This window comes from Heteronotia binoei, chromosome 18 (assembly GCF_032191835.1).
Source record: "Heteronotia binoei isolate CCM8104 ecotype False Entrance Well chromosome 18, APGP_CSIRO_Hbin_v1, whole genome shotgun sequence".
Taxonomy (NCBI): Eukaryota; Metazoa; Chordata; class Lepidosauria; order Squamata; family Gekkonidae; genus Heteronotia; species Heteronotia binoei.
In genome coordinates this window covers 2,367,034-2,388,005 of record NC_083240.1, presented here as the reverse complement: position 1 = coordinate 2,388,005, position 20,972 = coordinate 2,367,034, and the positions used below count along the sequence as shown (strand labels likewise).

At 51.0% G+C, this 20,972-nt stretch overlaps 1 protein-coding gene across 1 annotated transcript in view; it reads left to right on the top strand.

The window, feature by feature from the left end:
* UBR4 (ubiquitin protein ligase E3 component n-recognin 4) overlaps nt 1–20,972 on the top strand; it is a 148,850-nt gene that overhangs the window by 106,076 nt on the left and 21,802 nt on the right. The window contains 13 exon segments of the mRNA XM_060259383.1: nt 405–532; nt 1,535–1,664; nt 2,036–2,193; nt 2,593–2,702; nt 3,189–3,330; nt 4,487–4,568; nt 4,657–4,830; nt 5,993–6,114; nt 8,285–8,482; nt 9,192–9,272; nt 17,120–17,207; nt 19,346–19,473; nt 20,775–20,882. Coding sequence (XP_060115366.1) covers nt 405–532; nt 1,535–1,664; nt 2,036–2,193; nt 2,593–2,702; nt 3,189–3,330; nt 4,487–4,568; nt 4,657–4,830; nt 5,993–6,114; nt 8,285–8,482; nt 9,192–9,272; nt 17,120–17,207; nt 19,346–19,473; nt 20,775–20,882 — 1,649 coding nt within the window.

The window sequence follows — 20,972 nt, the reverse complement described above, 5'->3', positions numbered from 1 at the left end:
TTTGCTCTGCCACCTCCAACCCTGGCTAGGAGGAGCAGGCAAGGGCCAAGACGGTGGGGTGGAATCAGGCTGCCTGGAAAATTCATATCCTGCCCTGAAGACTGGGTAGACATAGCCACTGATGCCCATCGAAGGGCAGAGAACCTGCCACATTGGCGGTGGGGTAGTTTTGGAAATCCATGCTGGGTTTCTCCCTTCCAGCCTCCCCCAGAGCAGCTTCCTAAGAGGGGAACCTGGGAAATTCTGCATCCCCTCCGGTTCCGCATTGCAAGAGTCAGTGAGGTCTTGCAAATGGGCGGAAGCGAAACAAGAGGGCTAGTGCTAGTTGCGGGCCAGGTGGTCCTGCCAGTGGTTTCCCTTCCGGTTCTCAGGTCCCCCTTTGTTTTGTCTGCCGCCTTTTCCAGCTCTCAGCCTTTTCCTGATGGCCGTGAACATTAAGACACCGGTGGTGGTTGAGAACATCACCTTGATGTGCCTCCGCATCCTGCAGAAGCTGATCAAGCCTCCTGCCCCCACCAGCAAGAAAAACAAGGTATCTTCTCCACTCGCCCTTAAGGGATCTGATCCTTTCCTGGGCTCGTGTCTTCTCTGCACGTAGAATAAGTTTCCGGTCTCGTGCAGTGTGGGCATTTCTGGTTATGAACGTTGTTGGAATGGGCTGGGCTACTTCAAGAGGAGGTGGGAAATCCCAGGAGTTTTGCCTTACCGGTGAGACTCTGAATGCTGATTCAGAACTAAGTACCGCTTCTGAGCGCAGGTAAAACCATGCACAATTGCACTCTCCAGATTTGGGTTTTTTTAAGAAATTGCTCCATGACAATATAAAATTCCAGGATATTTTTTTTCCATTGAGGTTCTGTTTGAAACATATGAGATTTGGTTTAAAAAAAAAAAAAAAAAGGCAAAGGAGCAAGCTCCAGTCATTTCCAACTCCGGGGTGACGTCTTATCACGACGTTTTCACGGCAGACTTTTTACGGGGTGGTTTGCCATTGCCTTTCCCAGTCATTTATACTTTCCCCCCAGCAAGCTGGGGACTCATTTTACCGACCTCGGAAGGATGGAAGGCTGAGTCAACCTTGAGCCGACTACCTGTACCCAGCTTACCTGGGATCGAACTCAGGTCATGAGCAGAGCTTGGGCTGCAGTACTGCAGCTTACCACTCTGCGCCATGGGAGTATTTGATAGAGGGAGCCTGCTCCACAGAGCTTCAAAGCTATTTGTTTGATCACTGCTTCTTGTTATTTTTTTTTCTTTTTACTGCTAGGATATTTTTGTCCGCCTTATTAGTCCTCTGTAGGTTGTTTCCTTTGCCTTTTGCAGGTTTATTTTGTGATTTAAACTGCATTTTAAATTTGTATTGTATATTGTGGGAAACCTGCAACGCTTCAGTAGATGGGACTCTGGATCCTTTAGGGCTTACCTCCTTGATCAGGAGGCGTGGGTAACTAGAGCGGGAGGGGGAGGTCTTCAGGGAAGATGGTGCTTTTGGTCTGCTTGGGGCTGCCACAGAGATGTTCCCTTGGCTTCCTAGGATGTCCCCGTTGACTCCCTCACCACCGTCAAGCCGTACAGCAACGAAATCCATGCTCAGGCCCAGCTGTGGCTCAAGAGGGAACCAAAAGCATCGTACGAGGCTTGGAAGAAATGTCTCCCTGCCAGAGGTATGACCCAGGCTTTTGGGCTAGTCTGAGCCCAGGAGAGCCCATTCTGTCCCTTTCTTCTCCTCCTCTTCGAGCAGAGCTGCTTTCTTTCCAATGCGCTTCATTTTATACCGGTGGCAGCTCCCTCCTGGTGCAGTCAGTCTTGCCTGAAGGCTTCCAGCCTTCTGAGCAGTTCAGCTGTCCCCAAACCGACTGGCCTGCTTTCCCCGGAAGAGCCCAGCTGGGCCACAAGAGAGGGTTTCCCTGGTTTGATGGGCTTCACCAGCCAAGCCTCTGCGTGACCCTTGAACACTGACATCCTTAATCTGGTCCGGCGTGCTGGATCCAGACCCTTCCCCTACCTGCTGCTTTCACTCTCGTCCTGATCTCAGGCATTGATGTGAATGGGAAGACCCCCAGCCGGCTGGAGCTTCGCCAGCTTTACCTGGCCGAGAAGTACACCTGGAAGTGGAAGCAGTTCATGAGCAGGCGGGGGAAGAGGACCTGCCCCCTGGATCTGAAGCTGGGCCACAACAATTGGCTGCGCCGGGTGAGAGATGGAGAGAGAGAGGCCAGCTTCAGCTGTGTAGGCCTCTCCCTGGCTCTTCTTGTCTGACAAATAAAAGGGCTTCTTTTTATTCTGGGGAAAACTATTCTACCCTGCTTTTGAGCAACCAGCTCTCCAAAAGTAGCTTAGACAGTTCTAGAATACCCTATTTGAAAGAAGGTAAAGCCATCGGAATGAGCATCAGGTAGCAATTGCATAGCTGGACAGGTGTGGCGGAGGACTTGTGAGAGAGGAGAGGTCCCAGGGACCCTGCCGAGTGGGTGGCCGAAGCTGGTTCTCCCACGCTGTGCCAAACCCTTGAGCGGCAGTGCTGGTCTCCAGCTTTCTCCGTGTGATCTTTTCGGCACCCTCCCTGACCTTTTGGCCTCCGTCTTCTTCTAGGTCTTGTTCACTCCTGCAACCCAGGCTGCCAGGCAAGCCGCCTGCACCATCGTGGAGGCTCTGGCGACCATCCCAAGCCGGAAGCAGCAAGTCCTCAATTTGCTCACCAGGTGTGGCAGTGGTCCCCAAGCTCCCTTTCCCTGAGGGCCACTTTGTCCCACAAGGAGTGTTGTGACTGCGTGGCTGGCCCTTGCCCTGCATGTCCCCTAAGAAGCAGGATGTGTCTTGATCCCAGTAGCATCTTCCCCTGTGCTGAGAAGCAGCAGATCTGCAGGATCCAGCCCTATGGGTCAGCTGCAGACCAGCCCTGTTTTCCTGGCATGAATCACCTCCTTTGGTTTGCCTCAGAGCTGCTCTGCATAAACAGGACACAGCTTCAGGGCATGCTCTGCTGCAGGGGAAGGTCAGCCAGAGTGGACAAGAGGTCTGTCGGCTACTTCTCCTTGATGAATCCCCGATCATCTTCTGGGCAGGTCCCCTGAACATGGCCCAGACTCAAGGAAACAAGTCCCCACATCTACCAGTCCCTGCTCCCTCTCTGTCTGTGGTTCTTTTTGCAGAGCACTTACCTTCTCTCCTTTCCCTCCTTCCTTCAGTTACCTGGACGAGCTGAGCGTTGCAGGGGAGTGTGCGGCAGAGTACCTGGCCCTCTACCAGAAGCTCATCAAGCCTGCCCGCTGGAAGGTCTACCTAGCAGCAAGAGGGGTCCTGCCCTACGTGGGCAACCTGATTACAAAGGTAGGGCCTGGGTTCCTGCCTTGCGGTTGGTGCGGAGAAGGTGGGACATCTGCACGTGACTTGCTCCGGTCTTGCAGAGCGCCACACAAACCCTTGAGTGCAAGCTGCATTAGAGTCTCAGGGCCCAGTCCCTTCTTTGTTTAAAACAACTTTATTATACTGTAATATATTGCAGTAATACTCATCGTCTATTAAAAGTTCATACGTTACATTTTTCTCCTCCCTCCCCCCCTTTTCATGACCTCCGACGGTGTATTTAAGTAAACTGCTAGAACTAAAAGGTAATTTTATCGCATAAAGAATCTTCATAAAAAACCTTACAACAAGAAGATAAAAAGGAAAGAAAAAACCATATCTTGTAATTATAATCCATCTTCATTATAATCCTTTAGTCCTTATCAAAAGAAAATTAAAAGAAAGTATATTCCCATATTCTCGCTTTTTGACTATAGTCCATGTATACTTCCTCCAAAGTTGAACTATTTGTCAAAAATCGCCAAGAATCCTTTAACCTTCCATTGTTTTTCAACATATTTTCCCCATTCATTTTTAAACTTCTCTAGATTATTTTCTTTTAAGATTCTTGTAAACTTGTCCATTTCACTCCAATGCATAACTTTTAAAGTCCAGTCCCATTTTTCTGGTATTTTATCCTGCTTCCACATCTGCGCGTATAGTGTCCTTGCAGCTGAAAGTATGTACCAAATTATCGTTCTATCTTGTTTCGGAAATTTTTCCATTTGTAATCCCAATAAAAAAATTTCTGGTGCCAGGGCCCAGTCCCTTCTGAAAGCAGACACAGGAACAGGGCCCCAACTCCAGCCCTTGGACATGGGCTAGCTGTGACCCTTGTTTGTGGCTAACAGAAGCCGTTTAATCCCATCCATTGCTGAGGGCTAGAAAGAACTGACAGGTATATGGAGAACATCCCCCAGCTGGGCTTTCTGCAGTCCTGCGAATGGGCCAAGAAGCCTTTTTTTCCTTTCAACCGTCTTCCTCTTCTTATCCCCACTCTGCAGACAGGGAGAGTGTGGCTGCATGTGCCTGTGAACTGTTTAAAGCCACTTTGCATGTTTGGGGGTTTCCTGACTTGTCTCTGAGTGGGTAGGCTGCACCAGCTCTTCTCTCGTCTGATGATTCTCGCTTCTCTTTCTAGGAAATCGCCCGCCTCCTTGCCCTGGAGGAAGCCACGCTCAGTACTGACCTGCAGCAGGGCTATGCTTTGAAGAGCATCACAGGTATGTCACAGGCCTGGCTTTGGCCTTCCCTCTGTCCTGGATCCCTGGAAGCCCGGGTCCTGACCCAGCACTGTCTCTTGCTCCCAAGGCCTCCTCTCCTCCTTTGTGGAAGTCGAGTCCATCAAGCGGCACTTCAAGAGCCGGCTGGTGGGGACGGTGCTGAACGGCTACCTGTGCCTGAGAAAGCTGGTGGTACAGCGGACGAAGCTCATCGACGAGACCCAAGACATGCTGCTCGAGATGCTGGAGGACATGACGACAGGTAGATGGAGTCTTTGGACAAGCACAGTTTACATTGAAGAAAGTATTTTGGCTTATCCTGAAAAGGTTATTTTAAGATTGGATTTCTCTGTTCCTGTTTGGATTTTATTTTTTCAAAAAGACCCTGTTTAGGAGTTAGAACACTGGGGTTGGTCCTTATACCTTTGAGAGTGGCGTGATTTCAGGTGTCAAATGATAATAGCACACATTGTTAATGAAACAGGAAAACGAGGTCTCAATTCGGTCCTGGAGGATGCCTTGTCTTGAGCTTCATTATCAGTTGCAATTCAGCAGTCTCTCTTTCTGATCTCCCTTTGAAATTCCTTTCTGTAAGAGCACTGCTACTGGATGTTGAGGTTTCTAATGTCAGACTTGTGTCCATTTATTCTTTGCATCTTCGTGGACTGAATCCTTCTTGGCTGAATTCAAACCAAACTTGGAACATGCCCAGTCACTGTGCCTTCTGCCTCTCTTTGGCCTGGTTTGTGTGATAGAAGGGAAGGACTAGAAGACCCTGGAGGTGCCTTCCAGCTCTGTGACTCTGTGACTGCACCGCTTTGGACAGTCGGGGGAGCATCACGTTTTGGAACGTTCTCCTGTGTTTAAAACAGTCTGCAAACAACACAGGCAGCAGAGCTAGCCAAGGGAGTGGGTTGACCCTTTCGCCTTGCAGGGCCAGTTTTCTCATGTGCATGTTTGCATTTGCATCTGGAATCCACTCCCTGCAGTCTGACGTGGGGCAGGCCTTCCCTCCCCTTCCCCCTTCTCCCTGTGTGAGGCAGGCTGCCCTGGAAAAACAGGGACAAGTGGGAAAGAGACATAATAAGCGTTGCGCTTAGCAAGGTTTATGACGTGGCACAGGCTTCTTGCGGTCACAGTGTTAATGGCCATCAGCAGCTTTAAGGAGTCATTTGAGCTTTGTAATGTTGATCTGTTCTGTGGCGCATCACCGCCACAGACACAGCACGTCTGTGCTAACTGTGTTCGAAATTAGTCACATTTGAACAGTGGGGGTGGTCTTGCAAAGAGGTTTTATTTGTGTCTGCAGGAGTTTTTGGTCTCTAGCACTGTAAATTCCAGCATGAAAATCTCCACGCTCTGTACAGGCAAAGCTGCTTGTTCCTGCAGAACTGAACCCCCCCCCCCCCTCTGTCTCTCGGCAGGGACGGAATCAGAAACCAAGGCCTTCATGGCTGTCTGCATCGAAACAGCCAAGCGGTACAGCCTGGACGACTATCGAACGCCTGTCTTCATTTTCGAGAGGCTTTGCAGTATTATCTATCCGGTAGGGGAGCCGACCTCTTTTGGTGAGAAGGTTTTGCTAGGGCCAGCCCAGCCAGATTGGCCAGAAAGGCAGCAAAATCCACGACACAAAGGGGAGGGGTGGCGCACAGGTGACTTCGTAGCTCACAGGCCGAGTGGAATTCTCTGTGGTCCAGCTGGTGGGGGAGAGGGGGGCACCCTTGAGCCTTCGAGGAAAGAAGTCCTGGACCGTGGTGGTGGAAAGGGCCATCAAGGCAAAGCTGACTTCTGACAACCCTTCATGGGGTCTTCAAGGCAAGAGATGTTCGGAGCTGGCTTGCCATTGCCTGCCCTGGACTTCCTTGGTGATCTCCCATTCAGGTCCTAACCAGGGCTGCCCCTGCTTCGATTGGGCTAGCCAGGGCCATTCAGGCCAGAAGGGGGGGGGGGTGGAAAGGAAGAACTCTGAAAGTAGGAGAGGGTGCCTGCTCTTCCCACCCCCACCAATTCTTCCCTGCCAGCCCCCCCTGCCCACCCGAGCCATTCCATCCTCACCCGCCAACCAGGTTCTGAGACTAAAAATTAAGCCCCGTAGCTTGGGGTGGGGGGACCCCTTTGCAAGAGCCGATGGATGGGTATCGGAATGTTGTTGTTTGTTCATGTTTAATTTGATTTATGCTCCTCCCTCCCCGCCAAGGCGGGCTCAGGGCGGCTTGCATCAAAGGCCATCGCGTGCCATGATCGCAGGCATAAAACAATAAAACCACAGTAAATATATAAGTTAAAACACATAGATTAAAACAATATACAGCTTGGTGCTAACGCATTAGATGTTCCTCATCGTTCCAGGATGGCGGTTATTCCAGAATTCTTCTACGGTAAGTGGAAGGCCTGCCGGCCTTGCGGAACTGGGCAAGGTGGTTGATTCCACCAGGACGGGGCCGCCACTGAAAAGGCCCGATCCCTGGTGGTCACTATGGTCTAGGACCTGCCTACCTTAGGGACCGTCTCTCCCCACATGTTCCCCAAGGAGTACTCAGATCAGGATCAAAAAAATCTATTAGTAATCCCCAGGCTGAAGGAGGCCAGATTAAAATCAACCAGAGACAGGGTCTTCTCGATTGCGGCCCCCTGCTGGTGGAACCAACTGCCAGATGAAGTGAGGGCTCTGCGGAACCTCATGTCCTCTTCCGGTTGGCGTTTAATTGACACGGCACCTGTATTTAAGGGAAGTGGAAGAAGGCCGTCGCCACTGAAATAGCTCCAAACCAATATTCTGTTTTTAGCTGTTTTAATTGTTGAATATCTTGTTTTATTGTACAATGTGTAATTTTAATATTTATTAATTTTAATTGCTGTTGGGATTTTATGCTGTGAGCCGCCCTGAGCCTGCTTCGGCGGGGAGGGTGGGATGTAAATCAAATCAAATAAATAATCTCACCTCCCTCACCCCGGGGATCACTAGGAGATGTTGGGATCCAGATCTTAGCACTCTCTGGGGAACATGTGGGGACAGACGGTCCCTCAAGTAAACGAGTCCTCGGCCATACAGGGCTTCAAAAGTTATAACTAGCACCTTCTAACGAATCCGGCACACCATTGTCTTATTTATTTATTTTATCCCATTTGTATCCCGGCCCTCCTCGCCAAGCTGGGCTCAGGGCGGCTTACATAAACATGCATGCGTGTGAGTAAATACAACAATACATTAAAACCATAAACCAGGGGTGGCCAATGGTAGCTCTCCAGATGTTTTTTTTGCCTACAACTCCCATCAGCCCCAGCCATTGGCCACGCTGGCTGGGGCTGATGGGAGTTGTAGGCAAAAAAACTTCTGGAGAGCTACCGTTGGCCACCCCTGCCGTAAACCATAGAATAATATAAAAACATAAAATAAATAAAAATATTTCAGCGCTATAATCTTACCTTGGTAGCCAGTGCAGTTCCTGCAGCGCTGTCTGTATGTGCTCCAGCTTGGGCAGCCCCAATAGCAATAGGAGGCTGTTTCCGTCTCTCAGTGGCAAATCCCCCTGCCCTGGGCAGGTGGCAAGAAGCTGAAGGTGAGATTCTGCATTTGGAAAGACTGAAGCAGCAGTTCACACCAGACGGAAAGAAGGGACAGCTGCGCTGGCTTGCTCAGAGAGGCAGTGGGCACCCTCCTTGGTGGCGGCAGGTTCAAGGGGTGCTCCTTGTTTCCATCCCATGTGCTTCAGGAGGAGAACGAGGTGACGGAGTTCTTTGTCACCCTGGAGAAGGACCCGCAGCAGGAGGACTTCCTGCAGGGGAGGATGCCCGGCAACCCCTACAGCAGCAACGAGCCAGGCATCGGGCCCCTCATGAGGGACATCAAGAACAAGATCTGCCAGGACTGTGACTTGGTGGCCCTGCTGGAGGATGACAGCGGCATGGAGGTGAGGGGGCGGGCGGGAGGGCAGGGGCAGTCCAGGGCAAGCAGCTGTGCTTCGGGGGAGGGAGGGAGGGAGGGAGCGGCCTTAGAAACGGCAGCTTTGCAGCAGTCAAAGGGCCTGTCCTTCCTGATCCCACGGAAGCCTCCGTCTGAGTTGGATGGCCAGTTCCACTCCTCCAGGACTGTTCCTCCTTTGGCAGTGCAGAGACCTTTGACCTGGAGAGGCGAGGAACAGAACCTGGGACCTCTTGGGCAAGAAGCAGGGCCTCTCCCACTCCGCTTTGAGGTGTATCGTGTAGAGCTGACTCTGGTCACTGGGTTGTGAGGAGGGACGCGTTCTGTGTGCTCTCAGAGGCATTCTGCCGTTGCTTCTTATGTCCCCGGGCTGAGGCCTGGAATCCAAAAGAGAATCCTAGGCTGAATTTGGAAGTCTTTATATGGAGCGTCACTCTTGTGTATGGGTTGGGGCAGGGCCGAAAGTGGCTTTTGAGCTCCCAAGTCCTGCTAATCTCCAAGTGTGTTTACTCATATCTATTAATTGAGGAGGCACGTAGGATGTTGGCCCTGGGTGCAAGTCCCTCTCCTCTGGGATGCCCCTGCCTTAGGAATCTTTCGCCCATAAGTGTGGGGAAAATACCCTAGATGGAGAGGGTCCACCTGACACTGCTTGCGTTTGCCACTGAACATGCATGGGTTTTTTTTTTCCTTTTCAGCTTTTAGTGAACAACAAGATCATCAGCTTGGACCTCCCAGTGGCTGAAGTCTACAAGAAAGTCTGGTGTCCGACCAACGAGGTACTTCATGTAATCTGCCTCCCTCCCTCCCTCCTGCTGTCCAGGCTTTGCCTTCTGCCCTTGGGCCTCTCCCATCTGCTTCTCTTGCAGCTGTCGATGCTCTTCTCTGTCTCTGTCCCCTCCAAAGACAGCGGGGGGTGTAGATCCAGTCCTCTAAGGAGGTGGAAGGGGAGGGCTCCTGAGTCTGGGGAGAGAGCTCAGGATATGACAGCTATAAATACGATTGGCTGTCCCCAAAGATGCAGGAGATTGTTTACCGGCCTCTCTTTCTTCATAGATTCCTTCAGTCTCTCTCTTCTCTCAGGTCTTGGGGAGTCAAAGCCACATTTGCATCCGTGAAAAATAACTCATACAAATAATGATTAAATCTCAATCACAATTCATACGAAAGCGCAAAAATTTATGACAACAGGTCTCAAAGGCCACAAGAATTTCCTTCTGTATCTTCACAGTGTGCACAAGCATTTGGTGGACTATCCACCAAAAATTCCAGTACAGGTTTTTTACAGTGTCCAGTGCAATGTCTCAAAAGTGGAGAACACTGTACTGAAACTTCTGGTGGACGGTCCAACATTCCTCCTTGATGCAGATGTGGTCTCAGGGAAACGTGGAGAATACTGCCGGCTATCCACGTTGAGGGCTTCTTCAGGACTTCTACACACGACTTGGAAATGTTGAGGACTTTATCTTAAGTTGTGCACCAGCACCTGGAGAGCCAGTTTGGTGTAGTGGTTAAGTGTGCGGACTCTTATCTGGGAGAACTGGGTTTGATTCCCCACTCCTCCACTTGCAGCTGCTGGAATGGCCTTGGGTCAGCCATAGTGGTTAAGTGTGGGAACTCTTATCTGGGAGAACCAGGTTTGATTCCCCACTCCTCCACTTGCAGCTGCTGGAATGGCCTTGGGGCAGCCATAGTGGTTAAGTGAGTGGACTCTTATCTGGGAGAACCAGGTTTGATTCCCCACTCTTCCCCTTGCAGCTGCTGGATGGCCTTGGGTCAGCCATAGCTCTGGCAGTTTGGTGTAGTGGTTAAGTGTGCGGACTCTTATCTGGGAGAACCGGGTTTGATTCCCTGCTCCTCCACTTGCAGCTGCTGGAATGGCCTTGGGTCAGCCATAGTGGTGAAGTGAGCAGACTCTTATCTGGGAAAACCAGGTTTGATTCCCCACTCCTCCCCTTGCAGCTGCTGGAATGGCCTTGGGTCAGCCATAGTGGTTAAGTGAGCAGACTCTTATCTGGGAGAACCAGGTTTGATTCCCCACTCCTCCCCTTGCAGCTGCTGGAATGGTCTTGGGTCAGCCATAGTGGTTAAGTGTGCGGACTCTTATCTGGGAGAAACGGGTTTGATTCCCCACTCCTCCACATGCACCTGCTGGCATGGTCTTGGGTCAGCCATAGCTCTGGCAGAGGTTGTCCTTGAAAGGACAGCTGCTGTGAGAGCCCTCTCCAGCCCCACCCACCTCACAGGGTGTCTGTTGTGGGGGAGGAAGGGAAAGGAGATTGTGAGCCACTCTGAGACTCTTCAGAGTGGAGGGCGGGATATAACTCCAATATCTTCTTGTCCTTGTACAACTTACCTGTCAACGCTTGTGCGCACTGTGAAGATATATAAGGAAATTCTTGTGGTCTTTTAGACCTGTTGTCATGAATTATTGAGCTTCCGTATGAATTGTGATTGAGATTTAATTATTATTTGTATTAGTTATTTTTCACGGAATTTTTTCCCCTTGTTTCATCGTCGTGTTTTCTGTGATTCTCTCCCTATTTGACATTTGCATGTTTGTCTGCTGCCTCTCAAAGCTGATGCTTTACTTGCTGCTCACGGCAGCTTGATGGATGTGTGTGTGTGTGTGTGTGTGTTGCTGCATACCGGCCCAGCAAGGCTCTGATCTTGACGGACAGGCAGGCGGAAGCTTCCTTAGGCTCTCGTGCATCAGCGCTGTCTGCTTGCCGGTGCACAGACGAGAGCCAGTCTTTGCTCCTGAAAGGATCTCGAGCAACTGAGCGAGAGGCATGTTTGCAGAGGGCCTGATAAGGTCTTAGCTTCCGAGTACGGGAAGCGAGAAGCGGCAGAGCTTCTTCCCTTGGCGGCAGAGGCAGGCTTGTGAGCAGCAGCGAGGAAGGTGCTAAGACGGGCTTGTCAATTTTAGGCCAGCTGACTGTCATGGCTTCAGCCGGTAACACAAAATGCATGGAAATTATGAAAATGATCTATAATTCAAGATTCAAGTAGGGGGAAAAAGGCCGGAGGTGTATGACAGCTAGCAAATGCAAAATAGCAGAACACTTTTGAAAGCAAAGGGGGTTTTTTATTAAAAAAAAAAAATCCTGAAAAGGGAGTGTGGGAGAAGGGGGGATTTTGTAAGCATTTGATGGTTTTGCTTGCCTATTAGTGCCAAACGTTGGGTATTATCCTCCAGGAATGAATATGCTAAAATAACCCTTCCTCATCACTGATGTTCAAAAGGATCTCATGTTTTGTCAGAGAAGCAGCTGGGAGATTAATATGTTACATGTTCAAATGGCCCCTGTTTCTAAGGCACTGACAGTTTTTGAACAGAGACCTGCATTTAATATTTTTAAAAGTGATAAAGGACTTACTGGGGGGGGGGGCAGAGTAGCAACTAAGGCTGGCATGTTGAATGTTACCCTAGTCTGTTGTTTCCTGGAGTGTGTGTGTGTGTGTGTGCATAAATCGATGGTGTGGCCTCATTTGGAACACTGTGTACAATTCTGGTCGCTGCACCTCAAAAAATATGATATAGCTTTGGAAAAAGTGCCGAAAAGGACAACTAGAATGATTAAAGGATTGGAACACTTTCCCTATGAAGAAAGGTTAAAACGCTTGGGGCTCTTGAGCTTGGAGAAACATTGACTGTGGGGTGACATGATAGAGGTTTACAAGATCATGCATGGGCTAGAGAAGGTAGAGAAAGAAGTGCTTTTCTCCCTTTCTCACAATATGAGAACTCGTGGACATTCAATAAAATTGCTGAGCAGTCGGGTTAGAACTGATAAAAGGAAGTACTTCTTCGCCCAAAGGGTGATTAACATGTGGAATTCACTGCCACATGAGGTGGTGGAGGCTACAAGCATAAACAGCTTCAAGAGGGCATTGGATAACCATCTGGAGCAGAGGTCCATCAGTGGCTATTAGCCGCAGCTTATCATTGGAACTCTCTGTCTGGGGCAGTGATTTTCTGTATTCTGGGTGTTTGGCGGGTGCGCAGTGGGAGGACTTCTAGTGTCCTGGCCCCACTGATAGACCTCCTGATGGCACCTGGGTTTTGGGGCCACTGTGTGAGGCAGAGTGTTGGACTGGAGGGGCCATTGGCCTGATCCAACATGGCTTCTCTTATGTGACATAGTGTTGGACTGGATGGGCCATTGGCCTGATCCAACAGGGCTTCTCTTATGTTCTTCTGTGACACAGAGTGTTGGACTGGATGGGCCATTGACCTGCTCCAACATGGCTTCTCTTACATTCTTGTGTGTGTGTGTGTGTGTGTGTGTGTGTGTGAAGGTGAGGCAGAGAAGCATACCTCTGGAAAGAGTATTAGCTATTCCCTGTCCCAAATCTTTGGTTTATTTTCCATAGCTGGTGCTGATGTTCTTATCTCAGTTTTCCTGAATATCACTTTGCCAGCTGGAGGCCGCAGAAACTTTGGTTCACATTCTTGCTCCTCCTCCTGCTCCTTAAAATATTCTTGGCTGTGTCAGTTTGACACAGTTGGACCCCTCCTTAATCTTATCCCTGTGTTGAAATTAAGTTTAAGTACTAATGCGTTAGATTAATAAATTTTTGTCATTTAAAAAAGATTCAGTTGCCCAGCAGTTTTCCTTCCTTCCTTGCTTTTATTTATATACGTATATTTAAACTTTTTGTTTTATTCTGACTTTGTTCCTCAAACCCATTGATGAACACATATTGCAGCAGTATGGAGAAGTAAACTGTTCCCAGTAGTACCAGAATGGATTTGAAAGAGGTTGGGGGTCATTTGTTAGCGGATAAAATAGCAGCACATCTTGAAAGCAGAGGAAGTGAGAGAGAGGCAAACTGTTTTCTTGAGAAGCAGCTGTTGTGTTTATGATTTGGAAGGATGGTGGCTCAGCGGTAAAGCACCTGCTTGGGAAGCAGAAGGTCCCAAGTTCAATCCCCGGCATCTCCAAAAAAGGGTCCAGGCAAAGAGGCATGAAAAACCTCAGCTCGAGACCGTGGAGAGCCGCTGCCAGTCTGAGTAGACAAGACTGACTTTGATGGACCAAAGAGGGTCTGATTCAGTAGAAGGCAGCTTCATATATGTTCATATATGATTGTTCTGGGAACGGGGCTTGCTTTCCGTTATTTTGGGGAGAAGTGCTTGGCAAACAAGCCATCAGTGGCGGGGCACCCTCTTGAGCAGGAAGGAATCCCTCTCCCAGGGCTGCAGTCGTGTAAGCCCAGAAAGTAGCACTCCTCCTTCTAGCAACAATTTATTCCAAGTGTGTGCCAATATAAGAGATAGATTAAAGGCGATGGGATTAATGGGTTAACATTTCAGTATTTTGAGCCTCTGTTTATGACGATGTCGATGCACGCCCATTCCCTGTTACAGAGTCCCAGTCGAAGCAGGCTTCCTCCTTGGGGCAGGGGTTTTGTGTGGTTTATGCCACCCTGTTCTGGGACAGGGCTGCCAGGCTAAAAGGGCAGCTCTTGCCACAAGGGGGCCTCTTTGGGTGCCCGACTCTCCTGCACAAAACCTGGTTCCATAAAGCCCAGGGCCAAGACCCTGGCAGGAGGCCAGCATTGGTGATGGTTTCGGAAATGGCATTTTTGCTTACTTGGTTTCCAGCATGCGCACACGTGACCCACATTTCACTGTAGAGGGACGTCCCCAAACATGCGTTCAGGTCTGCAGCAAGCGAAGGCCAACTGATCAGTGTGGACGGGAGAAGGGAGAGACCAGGACGAGGACTCTAGCTGGCCCATCCGTGTGCTCTCCTCCCTCCCTGCTCCATCACATGCTCTGTGAAGCCACTGGCCGTTCCTTTGGACTGAGCAGCTTAGGAGGGGCCAGGTCCACTGGCTGCGCTTGGATGCCTGTTGAATTTCTGCACAGCTCCCCTTCCCAGCATGCGCCGCAGCTTTTGACAGCCGCGTTGGGGACTTCCGTGGCATTACTGTCAGCAAACCCGCTTTCATCTGCCTCCCGTTTTTGATAACCCTCCCCCCCCCCTTCTGGAGCTCCTTCGGTTCCCCGGGAGATAGACAGGCACACAAGAACCAGCCCTTGGGTTGCTTTGTCTGGCTTCTCTCTCTCTCTGGCTTTCTCTTTGTTCGTCTGCCATTTTACCAGAGCTCCCTGTAGTGTTAATTGCGGGTCTCTTGCCGGCCTTTGAGCTGTCCCCCCCCCCTTCCCCCCCTCCGCGTGGGTTTTCCCCAGGGCTTTCAGAATCTGCTCTGACAGTAAGCGCCCGCTTATTCCGCATTCGGCTTAGCAGCAGAATGCCTGACAGGTCCCCTGCTCCATCTTCCCAGTTCCCCTGAATGTGCTCTCCATCTCCCAGAGCTAGGATTTCCTCCTCCTCCCTTTCTTTTCTGCTCTGTATTCAGACTTAAATGGTATTAAAATAAGAAAGTTTGGGGAGAAAGAGAGAGAGAGAGAAACAGCCAGGGTTCCTGGCATGAAACCAACACTTTTCCTGTAGGGAAAGTTTCAGCAAGCCCCTTGCCCTGCTTAGGCACTTTCCTAATACCCCATTTCACTTAAAAGCCTATTAAACTGTCACTCTTTCCCCCCTCCCCCACCGCTTCTTTCCATCAGTCGAAGATGTCTCCCCCCTCTCTCTCCCCCTTCAAGTGCCAGTCTTATGAACACATCGCCCTGCTTGGTATATATAGAGAGCTTGGAGAAACGTCGACTGTGAGGTGACATGATAGAGGTTTACAAGATTATGCATGGGATAGAGAAGGTGGAGAAAGAAGTACTTTTCTCCCTTTCTCACAATACGAGAACTCACGGGCACTCAATGAAATTGCTGAGCCGTCGGGTTAGAATGGATAAAAGGAAGTCCTTCTTCACCCAAAGGGTGATTAACACGTGGAATTCATTGCCACAGGAGGTGGTGGCGGCGGCTACAAGCATTGCCAGCTTCAAGATAAACATTTGGAGCAGAGGTCCATCAGTGGCTATTAGCCATAGCGTATTCTTGGAACTCTCTGTCTGGGGCAAGTGATGCTCTGCATTCTTGGTGCTTGGGAGAGGCAACAGTGGGAGGACTTCTGGTGTCCTGGCCCTACTGAAGGATCTCCTGATGGCACCTGGTTTTATTTTGGCCACGGTGTGTACAGAGTATTGGACTGGATGGGCCATTGGCCTGATCCAACATGGCTTCTCTTAGGTTCTTCTGTGACACAGAGTGTTGGACTGGATGGGCCATTGGCCTGATCCAGCATGGCTTCTCTTATGTTCTTTTGTGGCACAGAGTGTTGGACTGGATGGGCCATTGGCCTGATCTAACATGGCTTCTCTTATGTTCTTCTGTGACACAGAGTGTTGGACTGGATGGGCCATTGGCCTGATCCAACGTGGCTTCTCTTATGTAACACAGAGTGTTGGACTGGAGGGGCCACTGGCCTGATCCAACATGGCTTCTCTTACGTTCATATGTGACACAGAGTGTTGGACTGGATGGGGCACTGGCCTGATCCAACATGGCTTCTCTTAGGTTCTTATGTGACACAGAGTGTTGGACTGGATGGGCCACTGGCCTGATCCAACATGGCTTCTCTTACGTTCTTATGTGACACAGAGTGTTGGACTGGAGGGGCCATTGGCCTGATCCAACAGAGCTTCTCTTATGTGCTTATGTGACAGGGAGTGTTGGACTGGATGGGTCATTGGCCTGATCCCACATGGCTTCTCTTAGGTTCTTATACCCAGCCCTGTCCTGAATGCTCAGTGCATGGTTTTGAGTTTTTAAACATTATTACCAACTGCAGAGGTGGTGGAATGAGGGTGAATGTCTGCAGCGGCCTGGAGCCCTTCAAGGTCTCTGCCCGGCCTGCTGCTTTTGGGTCTTGTTTTGACCCGGAGTGCTCCAAGATGGAGCAGGGCCCTTCCTGCCTGGCAGGGGGTGGGGCCTTACCCTTGAACTGTGCCCATAGCTCAGAATGGACCCAGAGCATCTCTTAGGGCGTGGCCATCTTCTGAGCCAGACTGCGGACCCAGCCTCTACGACTCGCTGGTGGCTCTCTGGGAGTGTCTGCAGGAGTCCTCCTCGGTGGTGTTGCTTGTGAGCCTTTCCCAGCATGTGTCAGGAGTCGCATGCCAAGGCCTTTGAAGTGGCAGTGATGCTCAACGTAAAGTACAGCCTGGGGCGAAACTTAATTTTGCATTCCCTGTTTTGCATCTTGTTGGAAGGAAGTGGTAGGCATGGGCGTGGGCCCATTTAGGGAGGGATGGTGGCTCAAGCGTAGGGCATCTGTTTGGTAAGCAGAAGGTCCCAGGTTCAATCCCCGGCATCTCCAGCTAAAAAGGATCCAGGCAAATAGGTGTGAAAAACCTCAGCTTGAGACCCTGGAGAGCCACTGCCGGTCTTAGACAATACTGACTTTGATGGACCGAGGGTCTGATTCAGTATAAGGCAGCTTTGTATGTTCTCAAGGGTATGACTCCCCATTGTAGCTTCTTGTTCAGATGTTGTAAGCAAGGGTTAGAACAAGTACCATTGGAGGGTTCTTCAAATTAACCCCATCCATACCTCTGAAGCTGCTTGGATTCGGCCCTGCTTATCTTTAAGATGGTTGTGCCTCCTTTCCCGCCTGCGGCAGAGACCCCACCTTGTTTCTTCCGTGTTCTTCCCAGGGAGAGCCAATGCGGATTATTTACCGGATGCGTGGACTGCTGGGAGATGCGACAGAGGAGTTCATTGAGTCGCTGGATTCCACAACAGGTAGGCGGAGAGAAGGTTTTGCCCCGCTGAGTTTCTGACTCATCCTTTGGCCCAGGATGTTGCTTTGGGCTGGAGGCTGTTGTGATCTTGCCCTGTTACAGCAGAGTTCCTTGGCAGACGGACCGTGTGCCCAAGACGTCATCTGGTTGGCTGAATGGGGGCTCACTGAATCATTGGCTACTGGCCATGGTCACTAGGGGAACCTGCTTATTCCAAGGGAGCAAAGCAGTACCAGAAGCAGCACGCAGGAGGTCCCAGGTTCAGTCCCCAGCCTCTCCAGCTAAAAGGACCAAGCAATATATGATGTGAAAGACTTCGGCATGAGATCCCGGAATGGCCCACTGCCAATCTGAGTAGACAATACAGACCTTGATGAACTGACAGTCTGATTCAGTAGAAGGCAACTTCCTGTGTTCTTCAGGGAGGGCCTCAGCTTCTATGCCCTGCTTGGTAGACCTCCAGGGTAACTAGTTGGCCACTGTGTGAAGAAGCTAGACTGGAAGGATCACTGATCTGATCCAGCAGGCCTCTTTGAGAGCCAGTTTGGTGTAATGGTTAAGTGTGCAGACTCTTATCTGGGAGAACCAGGTTTGATTCCCCACTCCTCCACTTGCAGCTGTTGGAATGGCCTTGGGTCAGCCATAGTGGTTAAGTGAGCTGTCTCTTATCTGGGAGAACCGGGTTTGATTCCCCACTCCTCCCCTTTTCAGCTGCTGGAATGGCCTTGGGTCAGCCATAGTGGTTAAGTGAGCGGACACTTTATCTGGGAGAACTGCGTTTGATTCCCCCCCCTACACTTGCACCTGCTGGAATGGCCTTGGTTGGGTCAGCCATAGCTCTTGCAGGAGTTGCCCTTGAAAGGGCAGCTTCTGGGAGAGCCCTCGCAGCCCCACCCACCTCACAGGGTGTCTGTTGTGGGGGGAGAAGATATAGGAGATTGTAAGCCACTCTGAACCTCTGATTCAGAGAGAGGAAAGGAAAGGTCCCCTACGCAAGCACCAGTCGTTTCCGACTCTGGAGTGACGTTGCTTTCACAGCATTTTCACAGCTGACTTTTTACGGGGTGGTTGGCCATGGCCTTCCCCAGTCATCTACACTTTCCCCCCAGCAAGCTGGGTACTCATTTTACCGACCTCGGAAGGATGGAAGGCTGCGTCAACCTCGAGCTGGCTACCTGAAAACCCAGCTTCCACCAGGGATTGAACTCAAATCGTGAGCAGAGCTTAGGACTGCAATACTGCAGCTTTAACACTCTGCGCCACGAGGCTGTTCCTGATTCAGAGAGAAGGACGGGGTATAAATCTGCAGTCTTCTTCTTCTGACGATCTTATGACTTAGTCCATTCACAATACACCTGTTGGCATGTGGTCTGTCAGTCTCCCCACCCCACAGGGAGGGACAGTGGCTCAGTGGTAGAGCATCTGCTTGGGAAGCAGAAGGTCCCAGGTTCAATCCCCGGCATCTCCAAAAGAGGGTCCAGGCAAATAGGTGTGAAAAAACCTCAGCTTGAGACCCTGGAGAGCCGCTGCCAGTCTGAGAAGACAAGACTGACTTAAAGGGAGGGATGGTGGCTCAGTGGTAGAGCATCTGCTTGGGAAGCAGAAGGTCCCAGGTTCAATCCCCGGCATCTCCAAAAAAGGGTCCAGGCAAATAGGTGTGGAAAACCTCAGCTTGAGACCCTGGAGAGCCGCTGCCAGTCTGAGAAGACAAGACTGACTTAAAGGGAGGGATGGTGGCTCACTGGTAGAGCATCTGCTTGGGAAGCAGAAGGTCCCAGGTTCAATCCCTGGCATCTCCAAAAAAGGGTCCAGGCAAATAGGTGTGGAAAACCTCAGCTTGAGACCCTGGAGAGCCGCTGCCAGTCTGAGAAGACAAGACTGACTTTGATGGACCAAAGGTCTGATTCAGTGTAAGGCAGCTTCATATGTCCCTATGTTCACAGCTGAGCAAGAGACCGGGCAGTGTCCACGGTGGGAATTGTCCGCCCAGCTCTTTGAGTCGTTCTGTTGGGAGGGGGTGCCTGCTCTCCTGGGCCCTCGGTCCCCCCGCTGGCTGGCTGGCAGGCAGGCAGGCACAGGTTCTTCTCTGCTCTGTTGATGCTGTTGCCTCTCTCCTGTCAGCCTCTTTCTTTTCCACAGATGAAGAGGAGGATGAAGAAGAAGTGTACAAAATGGCGGGCGTGATGGCCCAGTGTGGGGGGCTGGGCTGCATGCTGAACCGCTTGACGGGCATCCGGGACTTCAAACAGGGACGCCACCTCCTGACAGTGAGTCTCCTGGCAGTGACAGCGGCCAGTCAGAATCCCGGGGTTTAGAAACCTGAGTTTTTGGGCTGCCGTCAGTTTTGGCTGGGCTTGGTGGTTGCCTGGTTGTGTGAATGTGGGCTGCCAGTTCTGTCCTGTCCAGCCTGGTGACGTTCTGGGTTGGTGTCAAAAGAAAAATCCCATCCCACCAGCAGCACAGTTTTCTCTATTGTTTGCCTGCTTTAAACAGAAGTAAGAAAGATAGGCCAAGGGAGTGGGGGAAGGTGACTAGAGGCTGCAACTGGCTCTTCTCCCTGGAATAGCTGGTGGAGGTGAGGATTTCAGCTAGGTTTGCGTTGAGAGAAGCTGACCCAATCAGCAGCTCTCTCTTCCTTCAACTGCTGAGGGGGCGCCTTTGCCTCATCTCATCCTTAGGAGGCCTCCCCGCCCCCCCCCCCCCCCGGGACCATGGAGCTGAGAATGCAGGAGATGGAATCATAGAGTTTGAAGGGACCTCTAGGGTCATCTAGTCCAACCCCCTGCACAATGCAGGAGATTCACAAACACCTCCCCCTAAATTCACAGGATCCGTATTGCTGTCAGAGGGCCATCCAGCCTCTGCTTTAAAAACCTCCAAAGAAAGAGAGCCTCTCGAGGAGGAACCTCTCGAGGAGGAAGCCTGTAGGTTGGAGGCCAGTCCTCTGGTGGAACCGAGGGAGGAGTTAGTGGCTTCCCTCTGCGACAAGGGGGAGGAGAGCAGATCTGGGGATGCTGGGCCCCGGTTGGTCCTCTAGAGACACCTGATCTTCCAGCTTCGCCATGAACAATGTCCCATTATGGCAGGGGTGGCCAGCGGTAGCTCTCCAGATGTTTTTTGCCTACAACTCTCATCAGCCCCAGCCAGCATGGCCAATGGCTGATGGGAGTTGTAGGCAAAAAACATCTGGAGAGCTACCTTTGGCCACCCCTGCATTATGGTATCCCTAGTAGAGTCACGCCTTGATGCTGGAGACTCAGGTTCCCCTCCCCACTCGAGGGCAAAGCTCACCGGGTGGCTTCAGAGCAGTTCCTTTTAGCCTGGCCAATCTTACAGGGTCGTTGTAGGAATCAAATGAGGAGGTTGGGGGGGGGGGCCCTGGGCACTGCTTGAGCTGCTTTCACAAAGGGGTGGGATAAAAAGGTGAAGTGAGGCAAATGTGGTTCTGGCAGCCCGGTTCAAGAGTTGAACGCCTGGTTGAAGAGCAAGAAAGGAATCCACCCCAGCTCTGAGCCACAGGTTCCAGCCTGCCCTCGGCTGCGGTCAGCTTTCCTGTCTCTCCTCCCAGGTGCTGCTGAAGCTCTTCAGTTACTGCGTCAAGGTCAAAGTGAACCGCCAGCAGCTGGTCAAGCTGGAGATGAACACGCTCAACGTCATGCTGGGGACGCTGAACCTGGTGAGGAGGGAGCAGGTCCCCTTGTGCGGCAGAGTCCCCTTGTTCCTTCCATAACTTCCGCACTTTTGACCACCCCCAAATTGTGCCCAG